This window comes from Oncorhynchus kisutch, linkage group LG21, assembly GCF_002021735.2.
Source record: "Oncorhynchus kisutch isolate 150728-3 linkage group LG21, Okis_V2, whole genome shotgun sequence".
In the NCBI taxonomy this organism is placed as follows: Eukaryota; Metazoa; Chordata; class Actinopteri; order Salmoniformes; family Salmonidae; genus Oncorhynchus; species Oncorhynchus kisutch.
This window is the reverse complement of record NC_034194.2, coordinates 787,169-799,877: the sequence shown is the minus strand read 5'-3', so window position 1 is coordinate 799,877 and position 12,709 is coordinate 787,169. Positions and strand designations below refer to the sequence as shown.

Below are 12,709 nucleotides of genomic sequence, written 5' to 3'. Positions count from 1 at the left end.
GCCTCTAATCTGGCAGACTCACTAAACACATGCTTTGTTTGTAAATTATGTCTGAATGTTGGCCTGTGCCCGTGGCTTTCCGTAAATAAAGAAAAACAAGAAAATGGTGCCATCTGGATTGCTTAATAAAAGGAATTTGAAATTATTTATACTTGAACTTTTAGACTTTTACTCAAGTCGAATTTTACTGGGTGACTTAAACTTTTACTTGAGTCATTTTCTATTACGCTATCTTTACTTTTACTCAAGTATGACAGATGGGTACTTTTTCCCCCACCCTATGTTAAAGTATGACAGATGGGTACTTTTTCCCCCACCCTATGTTAAAGTATGACAGATGGGTACTTTTTCCCCCACCCTATGTTAAAGTATGACAGATGGGTACTTTTTCCCCCACCCTATGTTAAAGTATGACAGATGGGTACTTTTTCCCCCACCCTATGTTAAAGTATGACAGATGGGTACTTTTTCCCCCACCCTATGTTAAAGTATGACAGATGGGTACTTTTTCCCCCACCCTATGTTAAAGTATGACAGATGGGTACTTTTTCCCCCACCCTATGTTAAAGTATGACAGATGGGTACTTTTTCCCCCACCCTATGTTAAAGTATGACAGATGGGTACTTTTTCCCCCACCCTATGTTAAAGTATGACAGATGGGTACTTTTTCCCCCACCCTATGTTAAAGTATGACAGATGGGTACTTTTTCCCCCACCCTATGTTAAAGTATGACAGATGGGTACTTTTTCCCCCACCCTATGTTAAAGTATGACAGATGGGTACTTTTTCCCCCACCCTATGTTAAAGTATGACAGATGGGTACTTTTTCCCCCACCCTATGTTAAAGTATGACAGATGGGTACTTTTTCCCCCACCCTATGTTAAAGTATGACAGATGGGTACTTTTTCCCCCACCCTATGTTAAAGTATGACAGATGGGTACTTTTTCCCCCACCCTATGTTAAAGTATGACAGATGGGTACTTTTTCCCCCACCCTATGTTAAAGTATGACAGATGGGTACTTTTTCCCCCACCCTATGTTAAAGTATGACAGATGGGTACTTTTTCCCCCACCCTATGTTAAAGTATGACAGATGGGTACTTTTTCCCCCACCCTATGTTAAAGTATGACAGATGGGTACTTTTTCCCCCACCCTATGTTAAAGTATGACAGATGGGTACTTTTTCCCCCACCCTATGTTAAAGTATGACAGATGGGTACTTTTTCCCCCACCCTATGTTAAAGTATGACAGATGGGTACTTTTTCCCCCACCCTATGTTACAGTTGTATCCAAAACAAAATAAATGAAAAATAAAAGGTTTTGAATATGAGACTTGCTTCGTTACAAAGTGTTACCAGTTTGGAGTTTTGTACTAAGAGTGTAGAAAATTCCCCCACATACTTGTGAAAATAGCATCAAAGTGCTAAAAAAAGACTATATAGCAATACAGTATATAATCCGTATTGCACCTCCATGGTAAGGCAGCCAGGTGTAACGTTTGCCCTGGAAGTCCATCCTACTAAACTGGGCACACTGCTCCTCACGGAAATCCCTGGATCCCGCTGGACATGCCTGCATGGAGCAATTACAGACAATGTCCATCTGTTAGTGTTTACATCGGAAACAGAGAGAGGTGTGTGTGTGTGTGTGTGTGTGTGTGTGTGTGTGTGTGTGCCTGCATATTACAGACAATGTCCGTCTGTTAGTGTTTACATCGGAAACAGAGAGAGAGGTGTGTGTGTGTGTGTGTGTGTGTGTGTGTGTGTGCCTGCATATTACAGACAATGTCCGTCTGTTAGTGTTTACATCGGAAACAGAGAGAGAGATTGTGTGTGTGTGTGTGTGTGTGTGTGTGTGTGTGTGTGTGTGTGTGTGTGTGTGTGTGTGTGCCTGCATATTACAGACAATGTCCGTCTGTTAGTGTTTACATCCGAAACAGAGAGAGAGATTGTGTGTGTGTGTGTGTGTGTGTGTGTGTGTGTGTGTGTGTGTGTGTGTGTGTGTGTGTGTGTGTGTGTGTGTGTGTGTGTGTGTGTGTGTGTGTGTGTGTGTGTGTGTGTGTGTGCCTGCATATTACAGACAATGTCCGTCTGTTAGTGTTTACATCGGAAACAGAGAGAGAGATTGTGTGTGTGTGCGTGTGCCTGTGTGCACCTGCATATTACAGATGCGGTAAGATTTTGAAGATCCCACGCAGTTGTTTCCTCCATCTGTCCTGCAAGTCAAAGAGAAGTAGTCAGAAAGACACACAATCATCATATGCACTCTCTCTCTCACTTGCATGCTGTCTCTCTCTCTCTCTCTCTCTCTTTTACCTTGCAGTGATACATTGCCTGATCCTCATGGCTACTCCAGTGCCACAGGGGCGACTGCACGTCCCATAAGCCCCATACTCCCCCCAGTAGTCATTGCTGGGCGATGTTAGCTGGAACACAACAGCAGCCACCACATCAAGCACTGAGACACCACTGTGCACTAGTACACACAGTACTCTACATCAGAATAGCAACTGGAAAACATCCTATCACCACAAACCATTCCATATCATTACACAAACCCTTATTATACACCAGTACGGTAAAGATAGAAAATCCCCACATTCCAGCTGTTTTTGTAAACAGAATCATACTATGTGTTTGTGTACATTCACAATGTAAACTTGAACTGTACTGTATGCTATTGAGTTGTGTTTTTTCTATTGTATGTGTATGTTGTGTATGTGTCATATGTACTGTATTTCCAGTTTGTACTTGTTTTTACACTGCAGAATGATACAATCAAATAAGTATCACTTACAGAGAATGATGGTACAGCCAGTAACTGCAGGAGAACCAGGACCAGTAGGATGCCCATGTTTACTAGGGAGTAAGTGCAATGATAGTACTGCATTGAAGAAAGCTACAGATTGTGAAGACCTTACAGCAATGTCCTTTTAAAGGGACATTTCTAAAATGTTCAACTTCATCTCCAGCATCAGCATGTGTACATGACGCAATTTTTATGTTTTCTAGTAAAAAGAAATATAAAGGAAGAGAATGTGTTTCCAATGATATCATCAACTAATTAGAAGAACATTTGTAGGCAATTAGTATGTAATTCCTACTCATAATTGGTTAAAATCACATGATGTACACTGGTGTTGTCAATAGAAACACTTAGCTTCTTCTGTCTATTTGACTAGAAAACATAGAAACAGTCCATTTTCACAAATGTTTATGTGCTGGAGATGATGAATATGAAGGAAAACATTTGTGAAATGTCTCTTTAACGCGTTTCATTTAACATCAACTTTCGGATTAATACAATTATATACAGTACCAGTCAAACGTTTTGGACACACCTACTCATTCCAGGCTTCATTTTTTTATGATTATTTTCTACATTGTAGAATAATAGTGAGGACATCAAAACTATGAAATAACACATGGAATCATGTAGTAACCCAAAAAATTGTTAAACAAATTAAAATATACTTGATGTTTGAGATTCTTCAAAGTAGCCACCCTTTTCCTTGATGACAGCTATGCACACTCTTGGTATTTTCTAAACCAACTTGTTAAAAGTATATTTGTGGAATTTCTTTCATTCTTAATGTGTTTGAGCCAATCAGTTGTGTTGTGACAAGGTAGGGTTGGTATAGAGAAGATAGCCCTATTTGGTAAAATACCAAGTCCGAGTGGCACTGCATCTCAGTGCTAGAGGCATCACTACAGACCCTGGTTCGATTCCAAGCTGTATCACATCCGGCTGTGATTGGGAGTCCCATAGGGGGCCTAGTGTCGTCCGGGTTAGGCCGTCATTGTAAATAAGAATTTGTTCTTAATTGATTTGCCTAGTTAAATAAAGGATAAATAAATTTATGGCAAGAACAGCTCAAATAAGCAAAGAGAAATGACAGTCCATCATTATTTTAAGACATTAAGGTCAGTCAATCTTTGAAAGTTTCTTCACGTGCAGTCGCAAAAACCATCAAGCGCTATGAGGAAACTGGCTCTCATGAGGACCGCCACAGGAAAGGAAGACCCAGAGTTGCCTCTGCTGCAGAGAATAAGTTCTTTAGCATCAGAAATTGCAGCCCAAATAAATGCTTCACAGAGTTCAACTAACAGACACATCTCAACATCAACTGTTCAGAGGAGACTACGTGAATCAGGCTTTCATGGTCGAATTGCTGCAAAGAAACCACTACTAAAGGACACCAATAATAAGAAGAGACTTGCTTGGGCCAAGAAACACGAACAATGGACATTAGACCGGTGGAAATCTGTCTTTTGGTCTGATGAGTCCAAATTTGTGATTTTTGGTTCCAACCGCCTTGTCTTTGTGAGACGCAGAGTAGGTGAATGGATGATCTCCACGTGTAGATCCCACAGTGAAGCATGGAGGAGGTGTGATGGTGTGGGGTTACTTTGCTGGTGACACTGTCTGTGATTTATTTTTGAATTCAAGGCACACTTAACCAGCATGGCTACCACAGCATTCTGTAGCAATACACCATCTCATCTGGTTTGTGCTTAGTGGGACTATCCTTTGTTTTTCAACAGGACAATCAATCAAATTCAATCAAATGTATTTATAAAGCCCTTCTTACATCAGCTGATGTCACAAAGTGCTGTACAGAAACCCAGCCTAAAACCCCAAACAGCAAGCAAGAAAGGTGTAGAAGCACAATGACCCAAAACACACCTCCAGGCTGTGTAAGGGTTATTTGACTAAGAAGGAGAGTGAAGGAGTGCTGCATCAGATGACCTGGCCTCCACAATCCCCCCGACCTCAACCCAATTGGACCGCAGAGTGAAGGAAAAGCAGCCAACAAGTTCTCAGCATAAGTGGGAACTCCTTCAAGACTGTTGGAAAATCATTCCAGGTGAAGCTGGTTGAGAGAATGCCAAGAGTGTGCAAAGCTGTCATCAAGGAAAAGGGTGGCTACTTTGAAGAATCTGACATATTATATATATTTTCATTTTCACAAAAAAAAATGTGTTACTACATGACTCCATATCTGTTATTTCATAGCTTTCTGTCTTCACTGTTATTCTACAATGTAATGATAATATATAATGATAATATATAATAACAAGTGTCTAACTGAAAATAACAGTGAAAATTGACCAAGAAATCGCTCTAAGCTGAAATTGTAATTTGCCTTATTTAATTGTTCCAACGACTACATCCTATTGGTGCGTATCTTTTACATACAGGCCACACAGACAGCTTTAACATACACAGAGAATACAAAATAACCACTTGTCACCACAAAATACACATTCCCTAAAATGTTTCCAAAAATGTAACGAGTATGAGAATATGATAATAGAATATATGATCATCATTTAATAGTACCTTATCAATATTTCTGTAGTTTAAATCCAAGCCTCTTGCCCAGCATCCTAGAAGGAAGTGCACTCACCCAGAAGACACAGGACAGCGACTGACACTCAGTTATCTGTCCACTCCACCTCTCAGCTCTCAGAGCTGTTAGCTACAGGTGTCAGGTTACAATTAACTCCTTGCATGAAATTAACACCTTTTATATCCTGTTCACTTGATCCTTTCCACTTGGATTTGCCCCTTCGCTCACTTTGCCTTTCATATTTTATTTTATTTTTATCAGGAGATGACGATGCATGTATACACTACCTGTCAAACGTTTTAGAACACCTACTCATTCAAGGGTTTTCCTTTTTTTAAATTTACATTTTTACTATTTTCTACATTGTAGAATAGTGAAGACATCAAAATGATGAAATAACACATATGGAATCACGTAGTAACCAAAAAAATATATTTTAGATTTGTGATTCTTACAATGTTGCCACCCTTTGTCCTGAAGACATCTATGCACACTCTTGGCATTCTCTCAACCAGCTTCACGAGGTAGTCACCTGGAATGCATTTCAATTAACAGGCGTGCCTTCTTAAAAGTGAATTTGTGGAATTTCTTTCCTTCTTAATGCATAGACGTGTCCAAACATTTGACTGGTACTGTGCACACACATCAATAAAAGCATGTTTAACAGGTACAGAGAAAACAGCTTACAAGTGATGTCCTTTAATGGTTTGTATGTGGTTCATTCTGACCACTGAAAGTCCCTTTCGCACACCCCACAACCACAATCCCACTAAACACACACTGATAAATCACATGAGAAGAGCAGTTGGAGTCGCCGAGTCTGAAGAGGTTACTTATGAGTTATTTCAGTGTGAAAGCACAGAGGAAGACTCATTCCAGGGTGGTGAAGGAATCCTGTTTCTATATGTTAGAGAACCATTAGTAGCGGTTCCCATGCCACGTTTTCACCAGATGAAAGAGGAGACATTACTGCGTCTCTGCTGTTGAACAAACAGCCAAACGGAATGCTGGACTATATACTTTAATTTAATCAGTAGGCTATCTATTCTGGGGAGAGAATGGGGAGGGAGAGAGAAAGAAGGACAGAGGGAAAGGGGGCGGGTAGACAGAAAGGACAAGAGGGACCTCTCAACTGAGACACAATTTCTGATTTACCGTGGGTCCAGTTAACAAAAATGTTTTCCATTGAATGACGTGAAGTGTCCTCCGTTAACCTGAGAGAGCCCAAATCACACTAGGTACTGTATTTATTTTTGTAGAAGTGCCCCGAAGAACATTGGTGACTGCCGTTCAGGTGCTTGTGTGACCGACTGGGTTCAATCCCAGGGTCTCATGCATGTCACAAGACTGTTAGCCCGCAGAACTAAAGCCTAGGAATTAGTTCAGGGAGCTAACACGAGTCTTTAGGTTTCAAACAAGACTCTGTTAAACTTGCATAGGCTCAGATATCACTGTTTTCTCATTGATTGATTAATCTCTCAAAATCACAAACTGCAAAATAGAATAGCAATAAGTCAATTATGTGAGTTTGAACCTAGTTGGAGCTTCTTCAGATCAATGGACATTTTTCTCTCTACCTACTCGCTTATCATTAGCAAAAAACAAAAGACTCCATTGTTTATGCATTATCAAAAATAATCAAAAATAATCGTAGACATCAATGGCTCTATTGTCAACATTTTTGTTGGGCAAAAATAATTTTAAAAGTACAGAAAAAAGACCGGTCCGACGCTAGCCTGTTCGGCATGACGATTCCATGAGGAGAATAAGAGAGCAGAAACAGATGGCCACTAGGCGAATCAAACACTTCTTACACAGGGTTTTTGGGGCCTGTGCTGCCGTAACTACATAAACAAAGGAATTGAGAAAACTAAAACTATTCATGATATAGCATGCGTCTACTTCAATAATTACCTCAGCTTCTTCAGCATCATCAAAATGGAAAATGTTTATTATTTTGGGAAGATTTTGGGGGTGGGAACAGCTAACCTCCTGCAGATCTACACATATTGCCATCGGGCAGAGAGGAACATTTGCAGTTTTATAGCAAATCTCATGCTATTCTACACATGATTGAGATCATTCAGCATTTGTAAAGCTCATTTACTGCCAATTCCCACATATTGTCACGAGGCTGAGAGAAAATGTAAAAGTTTTACCGGTAAATTCCTGTAATTCTCTATATTTTTTGCCATGGCTTATACGTTTTCTATTCAAAACACTGTACACGAGATCAAGTCCGCTAACATGAAGAATATAGTTTTTTGAGTTGAATTGTTTGAAGAATATTTTTCTTCTTCTGGTAACTGTGTATCAGATTCATGTTAATTGTGGATCCTCTCACTCCTCTCATTCTCTACAACAGCATTAAACAGTCTGAGGAGCAAATGGTCCAATCACAATAGTATAAACAAAGGCGTAATACAGCTAATAACCCACAAGATGTCAGTCTTTACTCATTCATTTATTAAATGTCAATAAGAGTTAACATTTGTGACCCATTTCAGGAAACTACTTCACACAAGAACCATTTGAACGTAATATTTTTTTTACATCAAAATGCATTTTTTGGGGGGCAGAAATGCCTTCTGGAACATGTGAACTTTCATGTGCCTTAATAACGAACTTGTACACCATCTGTAAATACGAATAAACATTTTAAATTACGAGCCTAGTCAGCAGCCTTCCAGTTAGCCATGATTGGCTGAGATAAGTTCACATTGTCTGCCACAAAGCACACTCCTGTCCATTTGAGCTGGTTAGTATACAGTGGTTTTGAGTTTATGCTGCGACTGTTTGTGTTGGGTGATGGCACATTGCATTAAATTGCGTCATTCTGTCATTGCACCACACTATCACAAGGGGAGTTTGAATGCTGATCTATCGGTAGTCTAAACTCTGGAACAAAATAAAAAAAATCGTAAATTAATGGGGGTGTTTTCAGTCCGCGAGTCTTTCTTCTCTGGCACTAGAGTCCTGAATCAGGCAACAACAACAAAAATGAGCTGACGGTGGTCCTGGAGTTGAGAGAGAACTTGGGTAAATACAATGGGCGAATTATACTTGACATGTGGACTGATGATTTTCAAAAAATAGGCACGGTGGGCTGTTGGTTTCTCCTTCTCTAAAAACAGAAAGAAATAATTATAAATAACAAACTGGCTTTATTTACCACAGTGTGAAAGAGTGACAGCCCCTTTAAATAAAGTGCCTTTCTGAAACACGGAGTCCTTCTTTACTGATGTGAAGAAGTAACGGAATGAAAAAGTCCAGCGAGGATTTGTCAGCATAAAGCTGAGTGACTCATTCATTCATGGCTTTGGATCAAAATAAATAAGTACCAACATTCTTTCTGATAGTTTATAGATATGTTCTGGTTGTCCTGACCTGGACACCATGTACAGTATTATAACAGCCCATTATTCTTTCTGATAGTCTTTAATAAATACATTTTCTGGTTGTCCTGACCTGGACACCATGTACAGTATTATAACAGCCCATTATTCTTTCTGATAGTCTTTAATAAATAAACGTTCTGGTTGTCCTGACCTGAACACCATGTACAGTACTATAACAGCCCATTATTCTTTCTGATAGTTTATAGATATGTTCTGGTTGTCCTGACCTGGACACCATGTACAGTATTATAACAGCCCATTATTCTTTCTGATAGTCTTTAATAAATACATTTTCTGGTTGTCCTGACCTGGACACCATGTACAGTATTATAACAGCCCATTATTCTTTCTGATAGTCTTTAATAAATAAATGTTCTGGTTGTCCTGACCTGGACACCATGTACAGTACTATAACAGCCCATTATTCTTTCTGATAGTCTTTAATAAATACATTTTCTGGTTGTCCTGACCTGAACCCCATGTACAGTATTATAACAGCCCATTATTCTTTCTGATAGTCTTTAATAAATAAATGTTCTGGTTGTCCTGACCTGGACACCATGTACAGTACTATAACAGCCCATTATTCTTTCTGATAGTCTTTAATTAAGAAATGTTTTGACTGTTTTGTCCAAGTTAACCTGGATTATTCTAAATGAGTTCCGAGAGCCGATCGGTTACCCAACAACATAATATCATTTTATTTAGCAACATGTTTTTAAAACTACAGACAACAGGCTATTATTCCACTTCTCCTCCATGCATTAATTAATGTGTCTGCATGTCTGTTCAACATTTGGCGAAAAAGAAACAACGCCATAAATGAATAACAGACACATATTTTTCTCTGTAAGGTTTTACATTTCTAACTCAATACCACAGCTCAGATTTGCCCGAACGAAAAATAAATCAAGCCCTACAAATATATTCAATTATTATTAACCCTGCATTATATTTGCATAAAAGCACTTAGGTATTAATTTAGAAATCTCCGGTCCTCTATATTTAATTAGATCTACAGGGAAATGTTATTGATCTGCCAGTATTTTCATTTAGAAGCAGCCTCTTAATGAGTTCCAAGAGCCGTGTCATAATAATTATTATTGGATTATTCACCCAGGCAACCACTTGTTGGTGTAAAATTGTAGCACAGTGTGAACTCTACAAACAACGTTTCCATGATGGGTTATTAGCAGGACAATAGACTCTTCATACCTCCATTTATTTACAAAATGATAGTCTAATAGCTCAGCCAGGTGTGAAAAATCCTCCTCAATTTGCAATGTATTCGATGCTTAAGTACTCTAAAGTTGTACATTTCTAACTCTAAACCTCATGCAACCGCAAAATGTCGGGTGAAGCATATACTGTACAGTATTTATGCTTTCGTTACTAAAATAATGATAAAAATACTCTTTCAAAATGCAGATGTTTATTTCAAATACTGTACATCTCCGCTACATTTTAGTCGCACTTCCACCCAGCTCCACGACCACGGGTGAAACCTTGCTGAGATGATCAATGTATTTGTTGCATTGTTGTATCGTCAGTTTCTCAAGCCAAAACGTCTTGATTGCCTTTACCAGTTAATCTTTGCTTGTAGGCTTGGCAGAGTTACAGATGAATGTTTTCAGTTGATGCCAAACTAGTTCGATCAGGTTTAAATCAGGAGACCTAGATGATTTTTTTAAATGTATTTTTTAATATCCTGTAGGCCTACCGTAGGCAATGTGAGTCTCACTAGTGTTGAGTATTGTCCTGTTAAAAGTGGTGTAGGGCTACTTACTCTGCTGGCGTCTTGACCCAGTTTATGCCCTCATTTACAATGCAAACCTGGGCGGCAGTGTGTTTTGGGTCATTGTCTGCATTTGGAGAAAAAAAATGACAGCCAACATTAGGTAAAATAATCGAAATATACATGTAAATAGGCCTAAACATAACAAAAATATTGCTATAATCCTACCTTGAAAGAAATGATGTGGTCCCAAAATCACCTCTCTGACATAGGGTCGAGCATATATCTTGATGATGTCATTGAATGTCTTACCAGCTTTAATCCAAGCCTGGGCCTGCAGCACGCAACGTTATTTGTTTGTCAGATGAATCATTGTGTCAAAACTATAGAACAGTATAAAACAAGAGAACACGCATGGTTAATGTTCTGAAAAAAAATAAATGTATATATACTGTACATACATATATATATATATATATATATACATATTTAAATAAAATGTGTTACAGAGCCTTTCCATATGTCCACTCAAGTTTCTTCAACTGTCTCCTGACTGTGAATAGAGCAATGGTGATGTTGTGGGGTGATGCCAGCAGATTCCAGATTGCCTTTGCCAATCGCTCATCATCTTCAACCGTCAGTGAGTCGATGGCTTGAACAGTCTCGCTGGAAATGGAATACAAAGTAAAAATGTGCAGCATACAGTAAAGATCAGCAGTCGATTTATTTAAGCATTATTTATAGCATTATTATGCCTACTTTACAGGATTGTAGCCTCCTGTACCTGTTCCTTTTCCTGGGCTTTCGGGTAACACAGGCACCTGATGATAGTGTTTTCGAATAGCACTGACCGTGACCATAATCTCCAGATCTAACAGTATTTTACTGACATGTTTAATTATTCAAGGCTCCTTTCTCTTCTCTGTTTGGGAGTTCTGTTAAGAATACAAAAGAAAACATCCACCCTTGATGGGCTATCATCAGGACAACAGACTCTTACCGAGAGTAGGGACTTTAAATGCATTAATGGATGCTTGCAAGGCATGTCACTTCTCCCATCTCTTTTGCATAGCCTACCAAATGCATTGTTTTCTAACCACATCTGGTGGATTCATAACAAATTACTATGGGAATAAATATCACTGAATGACAGAAATATTGGATTAAATTAGGCGAATGAAGGCAACAAATTGTTGCTTACTGGAACACCCAAAGTAATCCAATTGTTATAACAGGATTTGGAGCAACTGTTTTAGCACCGTTTCGCACTGCTCTGAGACAAGCATGGGGACTGGACTTGATAAACAATGAGATTTTTATTTTCACTGAATATCTGTCTGGGTATTGGTTAGCTAACAATTAGGGTGTGGAAATTTTAGGATTATTTTGCTCTTCACTCGCTGTCACTTAGTAGCCTACTCCCGACCGGTCACTTGTACAGTGCCAAAAAACACAGCGGAAATATCACATTTACATAAGTAGTCAGACCCTTCACTCAGAACTTTGTTAAAGCACCTTTGGCAGCGATTACAGCCTTGAGTCTTCTTGGGTATGACGCTACCATTCTTCTCTGCAGATCCTCTCAAGTACTGTCAGGTTGGATTAAACCAGGTTGGTTTCATCAGACCAGGGAATCTTGTTTATCATGGTCTAAGAGTCTTTAGGTTAGTAGCTTAGGCCTACTCCCGACCGGACGTGTTGTACAGCACCATATTTTCTTAATAGAAAGACTGAGGCCTACTGTACATAGGCTACTGTAAAATGCAGTTTTGTTTTTCTTGGAATAAAAACACCATAATATTAATCAAATGAATTAAGCTACATTTCTAAAAATCAATCCCATACACAATGTTCTTACAAAAAAGGTTTAAAGTCTCTAGTACTGCCAATATTAAAAACAGTCAAATGCTTCTCCAAGATGCCCTCTGGTGGTCAAACTAGCACTAATTAGCATTAATGGCAACAATGACTGACAATTAAATACCGTGCCATAGAATTTTGCAGCAGCATGCAAGCTAAGCTGCAGTACGACACAAATGTGAAAGAAAGAACCACTGTATGTCGGTAATCCTGTCTAACACTGCTTTAAATATATATATATTGCTTAGTAGAACTGCATAAGTGTTGCTCTCCACTTTCTGGAGGTCTGAAATCAGGGGAATTCAAGTATAATAGCTAAGGATTCAAACTAAGGGCAACCATGGCCGTTACAGGGAG

General features: G+C 39.0%; 1 protein-coding gene across 1 annotated transcript in view; it reads right to left on the bottom strand.

Moving 5' to 3' along the window:
* Positions 1-5,436, bottom strand: part of LOC109876149 (papilin-like) — a 33,341-nt gene extending 27,905 nt beyond the window's left edge. Inside the window, exons 1-5 of the mRNA XM_031800091.1 lie at positions 5,350-5,436; positions 2,803-2,864; positions 2,322-2,431; positions 2,161-2,221; positions 1,476-1,578 (exon numbers count right to left, since the gene is read on the bottom strand). Coding sequence (XP_031655951.1) covers positions 1,476-1,578; positions 2,161-2,221; positions 2,322-2,431; positions 2,803-2,859 — 331 coding nt within the window. The 5' untranslated portion in view covers positions 2,860-2,864; positions 5,350-5,436. The remainder of the gene's footprint in view (positions 1-1,475; positions 1,579-2,160; positions 2,222-2,321; positions 2,432-2,802; positions 2,865-5,349) is intronic.
* Between the last annotated feature and the right edge of the window lie 7,273 nt (positions 5,437-12,709).